At 39.4% G+C, this 18074-nt stretch overlaps 1 protein-coding gene across 1 annotated transcript in view; it reads left to right on the top strand.

The window, feature by feature from the left end:
* Cntnap2 (contactin associated protein 2) overlaps positions 1-18074 on the top strand; it is a 2034995-nt gene that overhangs the window by 1254048 nt on the left and 762873 nt on the right. The window contains exon 12 of the mRNA XM_028876400.2: positions 9791-9910. Within this exon, the coding sequence (XP_028732233.1) occupies positions 9791-9910 (120 nt within the window). The remainder of the gene's footprint in view (positions 1-9790; positions 9911-18074) is intronic.

The following is an 18074-nucleotide window of genomic DNA, read 5'->3' as shown; positions in this document are numbered from 1 at the left end:
AAACAAAACAACCAGACTTGTTCATGTTTGATCATGAAATAGAGGACAAGTCAGTGCTTAGTAGGGTAAAGCTAGAACAATATCAAGAATGGATGGATATTAAAGTTACGAAGAAAAATGGCGGCCACAGTGACAGAGACAGAAATTCTGGTTTGTAATCATTATCATACAGATATGGATTGTTGATTTCCATAAAGCAATACTTTGGGGCCACTATAGATGACAGAAGGGCTTGGGGCCCTTCAAGCAGAAGGCAGAAGGCAGATAGAGTATGTGGAAAGGAAGAAAAGCAGTGAAATAACAAAAGTAGATTTTGCTTTGGTTTCAAACACAATTTCTGAAGGACTTATTAAGTAAGAGAATTATAAGCTATTGTTCTTCTAATAGAAAAACAAAATTTTGTCTTTCTCTTTTATCTTCCCTCAAATTATACCCTCCCTCTAAGGAATGGGTGGAGGAATGGATCCATTAGAGGGCTAACATGAATAGTGTCTCATGCAGAAATTAAGTTCATGGAAAGATCATAATGTAATATTAGCATGCAGAATGTATGTGTATGAGCCCACACTCTCTACCATCATCTTCAGCTGTGTGCCAATAATGAGAAAATAGCTCCTGGGGGAAATAATGTAGTTTACCCAAGGCATCATTCAAGGCTTAAAAACAAGATCCAAAGAGACAGAGAACATATGAGGTTAATATTGAAGTGTTAATGGGGACTTAGCTATTGTGAAGCTCACATTGTGCTAATTAAAAATAATTGCATGGTCCTAGAATTAGCGTTTGCATGGAGAGAGGTCTCAAGGTCATTGCTTTTTTTTCTTGATTTCCATCTTGGCTGTGCACAAACCTCAATAGTTACCGTCACAAGAATAATTAGGCTCTGTAAAAGCTGGTTTCTCTAACCAAATGTGAGTAAGGAATATCTTCTTCTAATAGAGAACCTTCATTTTTAAAAGCAAATGAATATCATAAAGTTCTTAGTGATTGAAATAAATTAGAAAAATAAGGACCCCAGGGACCAAAGTACTTTGACATCACCAAAATGTCACTCCATTCCAAAATGTCCCATGTGAATGGCTTTCTAGTGCTCACATTTTATATGAAAAGTCTTTATTCATGTAGGAATAATGTAAATCTCTATTTTCAGAACCTTTGAACCAGATACCTAGAGCACTGTGTATGTGCATAGTTAGCATGGACCACTCTGCCATCAAACAGTGGGAAACTAAGAGAATTCACAGACCATGGATATCCAAAATGTCATGTCTTATAAGCAACTTGTTTTATTTTTTTCCCTAGTATTCTAGTGTTCTATCAAATCTTGTCAGAAGTGGGTTATACCCTAATATTTACAACCAGGAAATCCTGCTTTATAGTATTCCACAGCAAACCTGTATGGCTGGGCGCACTCTAGACTCATGCTTAATTTCTTAACAATTTTAATCCATGCCTTCTTTCAGTGACCTGATCTGCATGATTTTCAAAGTAGTAACAGGAAGGTAGCATGTCACATGCTTAGTCGCTGAGTGAAGGGGCCAGAGCCTGTTTAGCTCATTTGTCCCAGTGGTAGATCAGCTGTCCTTGATCGTTTGGGCCCCCTCTCCATCCTTAGTCTAATTATTTCTAATTGATGCTGCACTGCCTACAACATTGAGCCTGCTGCACTTTTTTGCTCACAACTCTTTTGCCATATCCGCATTGATATGATCCGCAGTCTTGCTCAGGCCCTTGCCACATCTGAGGCCTTAACAGCTATTCTCCCTGCTGTTCCTAGGCTACGGTTGCAGGAACAAAGGATGTGCTTGTTCAAGGTTCTACAGATGGCTATAACTGCCAATGCCTTATGGACCTTGAACTTTGTTCATACATGTTTCTTTATTGTTCTACTTAATATTTGGGGGGAGGGGTTCTTTCACTGAAAACACATTAGTTGCTTAGTAAAAGTTGCTCTTCAAATGTCTTCATTATATTATATTATATAGTTGTGTTAATTACTATTTTCTTCATTGCCGAGACCAAACACCTTAAAAAAGAGATTTCGTAGAGTAGTGTTTATTGTGGCTGAAAGTTTGCGAGAGTGTCAGTCCCCTAGAGTGGAGAAGAAAAAAATATGAACAGCACATGGCTATGACAGGCACATGAAGTAGGAGAGATCTGGCTACTTAAAGGGCCAGAGTGAAAACCCATTTTATCCAGTTTATCCTAAAAGTTCTATGACCTCCCCAAACAAGTCTGTGAGCTGGTGATGAAGCATTGAAATGCTTGAGCCTATGGTAGATACTTCAAGCTCAAAGCATAGCAAGTGTGGTTGAAAGAACAACACCCCTCCACTACAAGATGACTGTGTTTTGGTCTGTGGAACTGATGACTAAATCACCTGCTATGTCCAAGAAGTTTCATGAGTGGCTTTCTCAAGCCCTCTCTTGGTTATTTGAGTAGGACTTAACATTATGACGGGGCTCCTGGAGAAAGAGATGAGACAGTGAAAGGGAGACTTGGCATGAGGCAGCTTGAGAACAGTTCCACCAGGAGACAATGGCTGAGAAGACGGGAAAAGGGATTGTAGTAGTTACATGACCCATTGCTGTGACAAAACACTTGCCAAGAAGCAGATTGAAGGGAGAAAGTATTTAAAGTATTTGATTTAGCTCCTAGTTGGAGATTACAGTCTATAATGGCAAGCAGAGCTTGAGGCAGCTGGTCACACTGTGTCTGGAGTCAGAAAAAAGAGGGATGAATCCTGTGTTCAGCAACCCCTTCCTTTCTCCTCCTTCTACAGTCTAGGATTGTCCCCTATGGTATGGCACCACCTGCAGTTGAAGTGGGTCTTCCCACCTTAATTAACCTCACCTAGACAGTGTTAAACATAGGGGCCTATGGGGGACATACCTAGAGGCTAAAATAATCTACACAATTACTCACAGGTATGCCTGAAGCTGTCTCCAAGGTGATTCTGTATCTTGTTAAGATGACAATCAGTGTTAATCATCATAGAAGTAATGTACCAAGGAGTGTTCCCAGCCTCTAAAAACTGGAAAAAAACAAGGAAATAAATCCTCCCCTGGAACACTCAAAAGAGTCCTGCCATTATGCCAAATGTAGCCCAATGGATCCCATTGCAATCCTGTGACCAGGGACACATCATTATTATTAGCTGTACTATTATCTCTAGCACTGAAGATAATAAATTAGTTTAACATCAAGTCAGTAAGTGGCCATCTGTTATATAAGCTATTGGAAACTAATGAGCAATCTCTTCATCATTGTCCACTATATGCAATATGATATTACAGCAAGCTTTCTGTAACGTCGTCCATTGTTCTATGAAAATGAATACAATCTTTAGGAATTGTCTCTCTCAGGTTTCCCCCATGCTGTAAAATTCCCTCTGATGTGCTTAATAGTCGGTTTTCTGAACAACTGAGATTTATTTATGAATATATAGAATAATATGAGACCTCTTATTTGGCACTTGGAGTTACAACAGAGAAAAATTACTTCCCCGATAGATCGATAGACTTGATGAGTCTATTTGTTTTGCCATCAGCCCCATTACCTTCCTGTTCCTCAGCAGTCTACTTGCAGCATCGATTATTGATGATGCCTTGGCTGCTGCTTTTCTTGCAGTGGCTGCTTCCTTAGCCTCATGCTTTGTTGTCTCCTGCAGTTTGATCAGCAAAAATCCCCCGATCCAGCTGGGACTGGGCCTGGCACAGGGTTCACAGGCTGAGACTCACCACCTAAATGTTCTCATTTGCTTATTCTTGGCATAATCTAACTCTGCACCATGCTTTTTAGTTTACAGAGGGTATGGTTTCATTTCACCCCCACATTAAGGAGGTATTATTGTTTTTAGGTATCCTTGGGAAAATTAAAGATTAAGGAGAAGTTCCAGGAGAAAATGACAGAAAGGTTTGAATGAAAATGTCTTAATTACTTATGGAGATTATAAAGTTAATGAAAAGTTTGCTACATCACAGCTGTTGGACATTTTATCTCAGTGTCATGAATCCAGATACACATTGTTAAAGTGTATTTTTAAATGAAAAAACAAAACAAAAAACAAAAAACAGATGCATGGGGCCTAGGGAGATGGCTCAGCAGGCTGTATGCCTGTTTCACACCATGAGGGCTTGAGTTCAGATCCCAGAATCCCTGTAAAAGACTAGATGTAGTGGTTCCACATGCCTGGAATTCCAGGGCTGGGACCTGAAGATAGGAAGATTCCTGGAGGTTAAGGAAAGCTAGTCTAGCTGCACTGACAAACTCCAGTTTCAGTGAGAGATCCTCGTAAATAAATAGATAGATAGATAGATAGATAGATAGATAGATAGATAGATAGATAGATAAATGAATGTACAGAGTGATAGAAGAAGACATTTGATGTTAATGTCTGACCTCCTAGTGCGCATGTAAGTGCACACGCACCCCACACACGTGCACAGATAGGCCTATGGCACAACTACATCTCCATAAACTTACAGATACATATTACAAAATAATTTGGGAAATGCAGAAAAGTTATAAAATCTCTTTTAATCTCATTGCTCAAAAACAGCCACAATATTTCCTTCCAATTTTTTTCAGAGCAGTCATACAAGTATATATTTGGCATGATATGTTTTATTTATAGCTTTGTGTTCCATGCCTCTTCATTACCTGGAAGAATATAAGGTCCCCTCCCCAACCTCACTGTATTTAAATTTTATTATATTGCTTGCCAATGACCTACGTTTTCTTTATTCAAGTACAAATGAAAAGCCAGGCCATACTTCCTGAGTTCTGATTATCTCAAGATTAGACCCTTGATCTCAGGATGTAGTCGGAAGACCAGCAGTGCCAGCTCACTTTGGAGCCTCTTACAGCTGCAAATTCTCTGCCCAGACAGGCTCCTTGCAGTGAAGTCAGAGCCTCCTCATGGCAATCAGTTCTCTGTGATTTTCATACATGCGAGTTTGCAAAGGACTTGGCTTCTGTGAGTGTTGATGAGTCAACAGCAGCCTGTTGTAGGCTAAAGTCAAACAGAATAATTATTAGAGTTGGAAAAAAAACACCCCCCCCCCAAAGAAGCGCTTCTTGATTACCAGAATTTCCCACTTCCAAAGGCTTCAACATTTACTTCTAGTGTATTGAATGGGCAAAGTTATAAACCCATGGTTCAAATGCCTATATACTTACCTAGAAATAGGATAAGCAGTTTTTCATAGTTATTACCATGTACTGATGTTTTAATAGCCATGTACTTCTGATAAGCCACCTAACACTCCTTTATCAAAATAAAATTAGAACAAGGAATAAGTAAATTTTAAGTTCAGTTGTTTTTGTTTTGTTTTTTTAGGATGTTATAGATATGGAATAAAGGAAACACCATTTTCCAATCACACCCCTTTAGGAAAGGCATTTACATAAAAATACATTTTAGAGGAAGAAGCTGATCAATTTCTGAGTCAACTGCAAGCAAGTATTAGCGTTCTGGGTTATTACAAAACTACACATGTTCACTAGGGAGACTGTCCTTAAGAAGAAAGAATTTGAGTGGCAGGAAACAATCCATAGGTTAATAATATAAACGGTGCTTGTAGTGCTACCCATTAAAACCTTGCCATTCATCAGACAATATGCCAAATGGCGGATGGGATTTTTATTCCAGTCCTTATAAAACCACTATAACATATCTAGTAATCTCTTTGCAGACATGGCTAAATGGGGTTAGATAATCCTCTCTCTCTCTCTCTCTCTCTCTCTCTCTCTCTCTCTCTCTCTCTCTCTCTCTCTCTCTCTCTGTGTGTGTGTGTGTGTGTGTGTGTTTATCTAAGTCTGTTTGACTTCAGATCCATATTCCTAACTAATTCTTTCTAAGCTGAGAATTCAACTTGAGACATTATGTAACTTGAGAAGTAGCTTGAGGATATTGAACATAAAGTCAACCCTGAAACAGCTCTGCACAAGCCATGGAAGTTGTATAACAAGTCTGCTGAATCAGAGTCCATGGTTAACGTTGGCGAATTGCTAAAGCCAAGGAAGACCTATTGCAATTATAACAATTTTCATATCATAAAGATGGTCTGTGATACAATATAAGTTGATGAAACATATCATATACTGTTTAAAATTTAATTTACTCTTTGCTGATTTCATATATGTATATGAGTCATTCTGGTTACACTCACACTTCTACCTTCAATTATCTTCTTCCCACTGCCATGGAGACCTCCCCATCCCACCTAGTCCCCATCATATTTTGTTGGTGTTTGGGTTTTTTTTTTTGTGTGTGTGTGTGTGTGTGTGTGCTCTGTGATCCACTTATGTTTAACTAAGGCTGTCTGCCTAGGCATGGGCATGGAGCTCTCCACTGGAGAGTGAGTAACTCACCAGTGACATCGCTGAAGACAAGGGTTTCATTTCTCTCCAAAACCTTTAACTGACATGAGCCCCTCCCCTATCTGTGACTGGATGTGAATGGGCTCTATCTTGTGAAGCCTCCATGAAGGCAGCTGCAACTGCTGTGAGCTCATTAGTGCCAAGGTCATGCCATGCTCATAAAGACAGTGTTTTACTGCCTCTATTCCTTATTTTCTTACTTTCTTACATTGGCTCATCTGTTCTTTCTGTTATTTTTACTGCATTATTCCCTGAGCCTTGGGGAGGAGGGGCTGATGCAGGTGTCTTATTTAAACCTGAACACTGTTTAAGGAACACTGTTTGAGTTACTTTTTCCCAGCATTTCAACCAGCCATGGTTTCTCCATTAATGACAATTCATTGTAAAAAGAAAGTTCTTTGATAAAGGCTGAGGCAGGACAAGTCTATGGACACAAACAAAAATATTAGGCAGGTTGACAGTGTGCCCATTTAGCAAAACAAAACTAGTAGATTCACTCCTAAGGCATATTGCCTACCTAGACATTGCCTTTGACTGGTCTATAATACTTTAGTGTCTTTCACAAAAGATCTCAGATCTAATCAGAAAGAAGTTGTTCATCCCCACAACACTTGTACCACTACTGCGCCAGTGGGCACATCCATCTGGAAAGTTGGTATTACAGTATGCAAGGTCCAAAGTCAAGAAGGACCACTGCTAGCTTTCCAGCCAACTGTCTGTAAAAATGTCCATATTATGAAAGCTAGACAGTATGGAAGAAGCTTTCAGATTAGCTCCAGCCTGACTCCTCTGTGCTATTCAACCAAGGAAAGCAAAGCACACGTTTTCATTCTTTTAAAAAATTGTATGCATGTATACAATGCTATCTCAGCCATATCTATGACCCACTCCCTACCTCCAGGTGACTCAGCCAACCCTGTATTAGTCACTTTTTATTGCTGTGATAAAATACCATGACCCAAAGTATTTATTTGTGTTTCTAGAGGTCTCTATGTTCATAATAATGGAGAAGACATGGTGACAGGGAAAGGAAGCTGAGAGGTCACCTTTCAACTGTAAACAGGAAGCAGAGTGAGCAAGCAGGAAGCACAGTCACAATTATACAGCAGCCATGGTTCCCAGCATAATACCTTCACAAGATCAAGCCAGAAAATATCCCACATAGATGAGGTAGAAGATTTCCAGGTCCCATCTCCCTCCTGGGAAACTATTGGTGTGGGTCATTTCTGGGGAAGAATTATTTATTTATTTTTTCTTTATTAAGAAATTTTGTATTTATTTTAAATACCAACCACAGACCCCCCCTCATTCCTCCTCCATTCCCCTCAAACCCACCTCCCGCCCCCTCTTCCTAAAAGGTAAGGCCTCCCATGGTATGTCAGCTAAGTCTGGTACATTCAGTTGAGGCAGATCCAAGCCACTCCCCTCACATCAAGGCTGTGTAAGGTGTCCCACCATAGAATAATTTCTTATTGGGAACATGGCCACTGGAAGGTTTTCCATGCTCCAGTGAGAGTCCCAATGCCCATGTGTATTTGGACAACTGTAACTGGATTTAATGGGTTACAAAAAAAGAATACATGAAGTTGGGAAAAGGGTATTGGGTGAAAACATGAAAGGAGTTGGTTGGAATAAATGGAGCATAGATATGATAATCCATTGTATACATATGTAAAATTTTCAAAACTAAGGGTTTTTAAAATTTTAACCTGGGGAGATGCTGTCATTAGTAACATGCCTAGTTTGTTTTCAGAGATTGTGATTTGAGATCACCCTGCAGTGGCAGTTATTCCCACTCACTTCTATTCAAATGGCCTCTATGTCATCTTGACCTTAGAACTGCTACACTCAGTCCTGCCAACTTTATCGTTGGCCACATTCCTTTAGTTCAGCTACCAGTCATCTTTCAACCAGCCAAAAGCAGCAACAGCCTGATAGTTCCCTACAATCTACCATTTACTACATGGAGTTTTCATTTTGAAGCCTACATCTAATTATAGCATCTTCCTACTGAACATTTACAAAACATTTTCCTGGCCTTTTATTACAGCATTTTACTTAGCATGGCATCTACAATTAGAGAAAACATGTAGTTTATTGTGGAGACACTTAAGAGATTGAAAGTGGACCTATTAATGGTTACCCTGGGGCAAAGATTATTGGGTTCTGCTTACTTTTCTAGCCATATCCTCTTCCAATAGCATTTGAAGCATGAGCAATACCCACATAATCAACAAACAAATCCTGATCCAAATGTCTTGAGTCTGGATTGTGTCCAGCTGGATTTGCATAGCCAGGTGTACAGTGTGACACACGGCAGACGCTCTTTGCCTTCATTCTTTGAAGAAGGAATGGAGGGAAGAAGGGACAAGTCAATTAAAGAATTATAGAGGAATTTGACTGAGTGTGGTGACATTGGTACAATTAAAGAGAGCTGACCATCTCTCATCCTTGGGTAGAGGTACCACAAGCAGCTGAAGAGGGGCAGAAAAACTTGGTAGAGGTTGAAAATGCAGATTCCCTATTTCCTAATTTAACACACAGCACATCCTAGGAGCACTGTGCAAGAGCACTTTGTGAAGTCTGTCCAGGTGATGTGCCAGGTAAACAGATCTTCACCAAGAATGTCTCCTTGTTCTGTTCCGAGATGATTCACAGTCCTCATGAATGTCAGTTTGAAGCTGCTGGAGGAAATAAACTTTATTAAATAGCTTTTATGAGAGTCACACAACCAAGGAGATATGTAAATGTCCATTTTGTACTTCTGAAAACAAGTGCAGCCTCTTCAAGAAGAAGAAAATGTATCACAGATGTGTAAAGTAAAAGGCAAACAATGGAAAAGAACCTATAATTTAATTATGCAAATGCAAGCTTTTTATACAATCTAGATTTGATGTATTAAAGCACCTGTAACAAACTTAATCAGGAAAGAAGCTTTTCTTTTACCCAACGCACAAGAAGATTATAAATCACATACGATTTATAGGAAATTTACATTAGTGATACAAAAATTGAGAGAGAAATCTCCTTTATCTTAGTTGATAGTTCAATTAGTCACAATCTTTCAAAATAAAATACCTTATAGTAAGAAGATGATGGCTACAAATGACTATGAATTAAAGGGTCATGAGCTCCAATAAAAATATATATTACATGTGTTTTTAATAATTTACTGATGAGGTCTATCTTTTTGCCAACTATAAAGTCATATAAGTAGCTTTTGGGGTTAGAATTGCTTATAGAGAAAATGCTAAGTCGGGAATTTAAGTTCAGAGAGAAGGAATGTTCATTCTAAAAAGAAGAACCATTCCATAGAGAAGCTCGCCAGCACTGGGTGTGTGACTGGGGCTTTGAGCTGGGGAGATATTTGTTTTGTGCTATGCTCATGTGGGATATTTCATTCCAGCCATCTACGAGCCCTCCTGCGAAGCATATAAACACCTTGGCCAAACATCAAATTACTACTGGATAGATCCTGATGGCAGTGGACCTCTGGGGCCTCTGAAGGTTTATTGCAACATGACAGGTAACTGTGTCACGTTTATGTTTCATAAAGATGGCTTTTATGTATGTTGAGAATAATAGCTCCTTGGACGGTTTGTTGCTCTGATGCTAGATTCTCATCACACCTTCTAAGAAGTTAATTCTTATTGGGCCTGTTAGCAAAAACATGTGCTATGAAAACTCTGACACAGTAATTTCTTATAAGTTTGTCTTTGAAGCTAGAGACATGGCTCAGCAGTTAAGAGCACTTGCTGCTCTTACAGAGGACCAGAGTTCAGTTCCCAGCACCTACATGACAGCTTATAACTGTCTCTAATTCTAGTTCCAGGTGATGCCTATTCTAACCTCCATAGGTAGCAGGCACACATATTGTGTATATACACATACATGTAGGCAAACACTCATATACATAAAATAAAAATAAATAAATATTTTTAAATAGTCTATCTTTGAGTTAAACAATAGATAGTTAATATTTTTTGATAGTTAATATTTTTAAGGAAAAATCAAGAAAGTAAAATCTCAAAGTTTAAGTTCACAGAAAGAAGTGGCATGTAAAGTCACCTAACTTAGTGTCCTAGGCTGAGTAAATGTATCACTGCCCAGTCTCCCTGGCTTATATTTGGGCAAGGTTTATCAGCCACTGCTGACCTTCCTCTGTTCTCCATAGAAGGGTATCCTTTGTTTACTCAGATCCCTCTCTGGCAATTGCAAAGATTACACAGAGCTTTCATGAAATTTATTTAGGAAGAGATTCTGATTTTTCTTCAATTCCATATTAAATTTCAGGCCAGTGAAATGAGATTGTAGACTTTTGCAAACTCCCAAAGTGGGGCATATGATGCACAACTCTCTAATATGGGAGAGAAAATTCTAACAGACATTGGCAGCATATTATACTTCAAAAATCCAGAAAGGTCTCTGAGCCATTCACCATTACTGGCTCCAAGAGATGACCAACACTTAATGTGAACTTCTGAGACTTAGGATACTGAAGGATAATGGCGATATAATGCCCTACATTTTGGTATGTTTATGGCTACATGTGACAGCTCTAACATCGTGTTAGGTACCATCAGTTCTTTCTGACAATAACTGGTTTTATGTTCTGGCTCCATTGGTCACCAGCTGTATAATCATAGGCACCTTAACTAGCACTCCTTTTATATTCACTAAACTTTTATATTCTTATCTACCAAGTGGACTACTTGGTAGTGATACTACTGCCTGCAACCATCATTATTGTACAAATAAAGTAATAGAATACCCAGATAATTTTCTGCATACTGGGTCAAAGAGAAACCATTTACATAAGATATTCTTATTTCTTGAAATTCCAATAATTAGTATGTTCTCATCCCCCATCCCCTACCCTCCACTTCCCACCCCTCATCCCCAGTTTACTCATGGAGATCTCATCTATTTCCCCTTCTAAGGGCCATCTGTGAATCCCTCTTTTTGTCCTCCTTGTTAACTAGCTTCTCTGGAGCTGTGAATTGTAGTCTGGTTATCCTTTGCTTTACATCTAGTATCCACTTATGAGTGAGTACATATCATAATTGTTTGTTTGTTTTTTGGAGTCTGGGTTATCTCACTCAGGATAATATTTTCTAGTTCTATTCATTTGAATGCAAATTTTATGATATCATTGTTTTTTACTGCTAAGTAGTACTCCATTGTGTATATGCACCACATTTTCTTTATTTATTCTTCAGTTGAGGGGCATCTAGGTTGTTTCCAGGCTCTGTCTATTATGAATACTGCTGCTATGAACATAGTTGAACAAGTGTCCTTGTGGTATGATTGAGCATTCCTTGGGTATATGCCCAAGAGTGGTATAGCTGGGTCTTGAGGAAGATTGCTTCCCAATTTTCTGAGAAACCACCATACTGATTTCCAAAGTGGCTGTACAAGTTTGCACTCCCACCAACAGTGGAGGAGTGTTCCTCTTGCTCCCTCCTCTCCAACATAAGCTGTCTTCAGTGTTTTTAATCTTAGCCATTCTGACGGGTGTAAGACAGTATCTCAGAGTCATTTTGATTTGCATTTCCCTGATGACTAAGGATGTTGAGCAATTCCTTAAATGTCTTTAGGTCATTTGAGATTCTTCTGGTGAGAATTCTCTATTTATCTCTGTAGCCCATTTGGACTAGGCCTCCTGCATAAACAACACAGTTGTGTAGCTTGATCTGCTTATGGGGCCCCCTGGCAGTAGGATCAGGATCCATCCTTGGTGCATGAGCTGGCTTTTTAGAGCCCACTATCCATGGTGGGACACATTTCACAGCCTTGAGGTGGGGGGGGGGCACGACTTGTACCTGCCTCTACTGAATGCACCAGGCTCTGTTGACTCCCCATGGGAGGCCTTACCTTCTTGTAGGAGGGAATCGGGGGTGGGTTGGTGAGGGGAAGGCTGGAGAGGTGGGAGGAGGGAAGAGGGGAATCTGTGATTGCTTTGTAAAGTGAATAAAAATGTCTTAATAATAAAAAAGAATTAAGTAATTTGTTCATATTGTTCTAAAGATTCTAATTGAAATCTATCTGAAGCCAGCCAGTTATTCTTAGATCTGTTTCAAAATCAATTATGGAGTTCTGTCTTTTATTTCCAAACAAGTGTCATGTCTCCACCTCTAAAGATTTCATAAGATCTCAAGTGAAAATAGGATTCTACCACTAAAACTTAAAACTTTAAACATCACCGGGGGCAGGGAGAACTTTTCAAAATACCATGAAGCAAGACATGATGCAAAATGGAAGGGAGAACAGCAAGGGCTGGACATGACCTCAGTGTGGAAACCCTGTAGAGAAGACCATAAAAGAGAATTAGTGTCCCCTAAATTCCCTCCTACACCAAGAATTCTGGTGTGTCCCAGAGATGATCAGCTTACAGAACGTTTTAGATAATTGTTTGGATGGCTGATTTTCCAGTGCCCTCTAATCTTTTCTTGTTGAACTTCATTTTAATCTTACTAGAACGTGAGCGCAGCTTGTGAGAACTTAATGTATCTTGAACCTGCTTTCTCCTGATAAGTTTATGGCACAATGAAGTTGCCTGAGATTTCACTTCTCTTGGTTTCCATCTGCATTTGGGAAGAGAAACAGCAAAACAAAAGCATCATGATTACAACCCCCTACACAAAGTGAAGGACTGCTTTAATTGGGGAAAAGATGCTTTGCTGGGCATTAAAGCATGATGTGCATCAGAACTACAAATTCCACCTTGCCCATATCTTCCTGATAGAGAATCATAAGGATGGAACCCAAGGATCAGGGTACAGTCTGAGCAGTAAGAACAGTACAACTTTTTGCACTTGGTAGTTATAAATATTGGTGTGTCTAAGAACATTTGTAGAATCTTGACTTATAGGTTTTTTAGCATGCTAAATGACCCTTAAAAGGTCACTTAGCTCTTTTTTACTCATCAACCATTCTGGAAGTACCATGTTCTATATGGTATTTTGATGGGATTGCCATCACCAAACATAATACCATGAAGGTTTCCCTGTGCTGTTCAATATCCAGGAAATGTTGTAAAGACAAGGCAGTGATGGCAGGCAGAGATAGCCTATAAAGTCTAGATATATCACTTCATGTCTTGAGAAATTGTTTCTGCTACACAAACCTTAAGAAATAAAAGGAAGATAAGGTACTAAAAAGGTGAGGAAAGAAAAGAGCTCCACAAATCAATGCCCCACAGCATGAAAGGGCTTCATTACAAAGAACTAAACTCCTAGTGGGTTAGTAAGCTTGAGAGAAGAGCTAAGAGGCAGAGGACAGGAGGGGTCACAGCAGATAAACAGGCAGGATTATATGTCATATATGAGTGTTCATGTGTGCCCACATCTAACAGTATTTGGTGGGACGAGTGGGATGTCCTTGTGGAGACTGAAATGGTCAAGATTCTAGAGAATGATTTAATTATGGAGGACTTCAGAGTAATTTTGAATCATTGTAAAGTACACCCTGGATATCATGCTATAACAGAAGTGTGCCAAATAATAGCTGCTAGGACTCTGGAAGTATGGCATATCCGGAAGGAATGGGTGATCTATAGATGCTGCACAGATGTGTGGAAGAAGCCATCAATTGTGCTACATTCCTTAGAAGTTAGAGAGGGTCCTTAAGTGCTGTGGAGTTGACATGAAGGAGTGATGTTTTCAATAAATCCCTTCTAAAAGAACTCATCCGTCTGTTTTTCTTGCGGTTTTATCCTCTAATCAATGTTGTATATCAGCCTCTTGAGACGGGGTCTCTTTGGCATTGCATTAACCAGGCTGCCTGGCCTACAAGCATCTAGAGAAATACACTGGGCTTACAGATGATTGTGCTGTTGGATTTGGCTTTTAATGGATTCTAGGGATCTGAACATAGGTTGTCCGGTTTGCACAAGCTTTTTCCTCACTGAATCATCTACTCGGCCACCATACTAAACATTTTTTTTTTTTTTTTTTTTTTTTTTTTTTTTTTTGAGTAAGAAGCATCTGTGCTCTGGTGCATGAGGTTTAAAGTCCAAACAGAAAACACCTCTTGCATTCTTCATACCAATGGCTTTGTACTTTTATCAAAAAGCCATTAAGCTTGTTTACATAATTTGTGCTTTATAAAGCCCTGGGATTTAGCTGATCAAATTCTATTACGGTCTATAATGGTAAAAGCTGCTCATGTCTTTTTAATCTAATATTTATAGAGAGCTCCTTGCTCAAGTCCCTACACACTGGCACTGGGAATATTACTTCCTTTGTCTTTATTGTGCTTCTCACATATTCCCATGGTGCAGTGTGGGCAGGAGGTGACGAGTGACTGGAGTGACAGTTGCGAGTGCTAGTGACAACCGCTGTGAACCTGTGCATGCCACCTCACCTCCAACCCCTGGCCTGTCCTCTTTCCTGCAGTACTCACCTTCTTAGCAGCACACAGGAGCACCAGCTCACCATGACTATTCCCTGTGATTGTCTGGCACATGTGAGCTAGCTAGACTACGCACATTCTGCAGAAACTAGAGAGCCAGGAGTCCACTAGGGCTCTGATTTCCTGTGAGGTTTAGAATTTTCTTGAAAGTTCTTTCAAGTATCTGGAGACTCAATTCTTTATGGTTTTAAGGCCCATGGTCCTGTTTTCCTTGTGGTCCTTGGTCATGGATTGCTCTGAGCCCAGCAGGAACTCTGATCTGCACACCCTCCACTAGCACATACCTGGTTGGGCTCAGATAAGACAGTTAATCTTTTGATTCACTCTGGCAGATGATTTTATCTGCAAAGTCTTCACCTGGGTTATGTCTAGTGACCAGTCCTTGCAGTGTGTTGTGTCATATTTGGAGTCCCCACTCACCTTAGAAAAGAGGACAGCCCACAGGGCACACCCACCTGTGTGCAGTGGAGTGGCAGTGTTCTAAGGCCTCAGAACTCTGACTACCCATGTCCTCTGTATATTGTTCCTAATTCTAGAACATACGTTCCTTTCTGTGTGTGACTTACATTGTCATGTTAAGTTTATAAAGTACTGTGTTTCATTAATAGTTTTGTGATTTTCTAATCTTAACATATTCCTCAATAAAAGAAAGTTTGATTATACATAAAATAAAGACTAAAATTAACAGTTGCAAAGAAAAACAAGTGAAATACTGGGAAATATATAAAAAGGATTTTTATATTTTATGCTTATAGATAGATGATAGAAAGAAAGAGAGAGGGAAAGGAAGGAAGGAAGGAAGGAAGGAAGGAAGGAAGGAAGGAAGGAAGGAAGGAAGGAAGGAAGATAGATATTAAGGACAAATGAAATGTTAAAACATAATACATAAGGCTTTTAATGACTCAAGACCACAAGGTAGCTAAAATTACAATTTTTTTGTTTTTATAATTGAAGCTCTGAAAAGTTAAGTCCAAGGTAATGTACATTTTCAACTATGGGGTCTGACAGTTTATTCAAGCTATTATGCTTAGAAATAGTCTGTAGTTAATATATGTGTGAATGTATGTATGTATGTGTAGGAATGTATGCATGTATGTATGTGTATGAGTGTTTGTATGTGTATGTATTGCATGAGTGTGCTTATGTGTGTGAGTGTATGTATGTATGTGTGCGAGTGTGCAAGCTCATATGTATATATAAACAACAGTGTTCACTTGGGATCTGTTCTACAATCTGGAACATGTTTTCTGAAATGAGCATTTCTTTTTAGCATCTCTTCATCATCATCATCAAAGCTTCCTAACTCATTATCTATGGCTTGGACAATATGTTGACTATAAACTATTTACTTCTTAATTGTCCCACTAATGCCTTGGGGTTTTTAATCAGAGAACACATTTAAATGAAATCAGCACAGGAACAATGAAGCAACTGTTACAGGTTTTAATTCATAATTAATCTAGAAGTATTTTCCCACGTGTAATTTTCTGAGTGCATTCTAGGATACCTCAGACATTCCTTGCCTTCGAGTGTGCTCTCTGTATCTAGGGCAGGCCACCATTGAAGAATTTCCCTTGACCATGTCTGTGTTTATTCATTGAAGGTGTCTTGTTAATTGTTTCTTAAGATGTTAGTCCAATTTTGGCGATAATTTAAACTTGATCCCTAATACTTGGTTGATTTTTCAGTGAGTCATCTTAGCCTGGGTTGGACACTACCTTGTTTTAGAATGTAGCAGGATGAAATAGAGTTGCTTTGCTATCATCTATATTTAATATGACAGTAGCCCTTTCCCTTTCCTTGGTGTAAAGGAAGCAGCTATAAATGAGGACACAAAGTTCCGTTCTGTGTGAGGGGGCATGTTAGCACTGCAAGTGGGGACTTCATGAGCTCTTAATCCCTCCATGTTCCTGTAAGTCAGTTTTTCCCTATTCCTATCCCCACACACTCGTGTGTGTGTGTGTGTGTGTGTGTGTGTGTGTGTGTGTGTCCTGCATATAAATCCCGCACACTGACTTCCATTTTATCCTCACCCCCACTCTCTTCTATTTTTTCAAAGGCACTTTCTTTCCTTTTCTGTCTTCTAACCTAGTTTACCTCCTCTCTAGTTAACCTGTGTGTAGACTCACTCTGCTCTGTCTTCCCTCAGCCACATCCTCTTTGTCGACCTCTCACGAGCTGTCTTTGTTATAAACCTTTGTAATCATTCAGCAACTCCTGCCTCTCGCGTTCAGCTATTTCAGTTCCTCACAATCAGTATAAATCTTTGAATTCAATTCTGCTCATACAGCTTCAATTGAAAATCTGGGAAGCAACTCACTGATCAAACAGAGCCGGGGAAGGACTCTTCTCTGACTGATTACACTCTCACCGCACACTTTCCTTCCGATTCTCACTTATTCTATACATGGCTTCTACCTGCCAGGCTGTCTTTGAAATCTCGTCTTCAGTGTGTGTGTCAGTCATGGTGATAGGTTAATACTACAAAAGTTCTCGAACGGTTTTCAAACTTGAAGTCAAGAGAGGGAAAGGAAAACTGTAAAATGGACCGTGAGACCCATACCACAGGCCAAATCACGTACAGGCAAGGTCAGACAGCTTTGGGCTCTATGGGAGCCTCCAAAATGGAACCCCGATGGAAACCAAACTCTACTGGAACATTTCCGCACAACGTGCCCACCCAATATTTTAAATGTTTACCTTTTGTGAAGTTTCTCCCTTCCGAATCTGCGGACGGCCTCCCGCGGTGTACAGCCAGAGGCGACTGTTTCATTTCCTCGGATGTTGGGAGCCTTAATCTCCTGTTCTGTCCACAGTAGTCAAGCATCTGGTGGGGTGAATTAAATGGAAACAAAATGACCCTGGGAAGTGCAATTGGGTCCCTGCTCATTCTTTTGTTATCCTAAATGTCCAAACTTTTTAGGAGTAAGGACATACTTTTAAACCAGACATTCTTTTTTTTTTTTTTTTTTTTTTTTTTTTTTTTTTTTTTTTTTTTTTTTTTTTTTCTCCCCGCTAAACAGCAATGGTGACTAGGGGTCATTTCTCCCAGGTTCAGGGTCTTTCGGTTTTACAGGTAACCTTTCATTCTTTCTGAGTTAATAGAGTTTCATAGCAGATGACCCTGGACAGTTTTTGGAGAGAAACTTAATATAGAAGCTGATTTTGTATCTAATTCTGCAATCAGAAAATTTAAATAATGTACACAGGACTAGATAGATGGGCCTAGAAGGTGACTATTTCAAGTTATAACACAAATATAAACTAGAAACTCTAAA

Source organism: Peromyscus leucopus, chromosome 3 (genome assembly GCF_004664715.2).
Source record: "Peromyscus leucopus breed LL Stock chromosome 3, UCI_PerLeu_2.1, whole genome shotgun sequence".
Taxonomy (NCBI): Eukaryota; Metazoa; Chordata; class Mammalia; order Rodentia; family Cricetidae; genus Peromyscus; species Peromyscus leucopus.
Note: the sequence above shows the minus strand (reverse complement) of the source record. Positions and strands in the feature narration are given on the sequence as shown.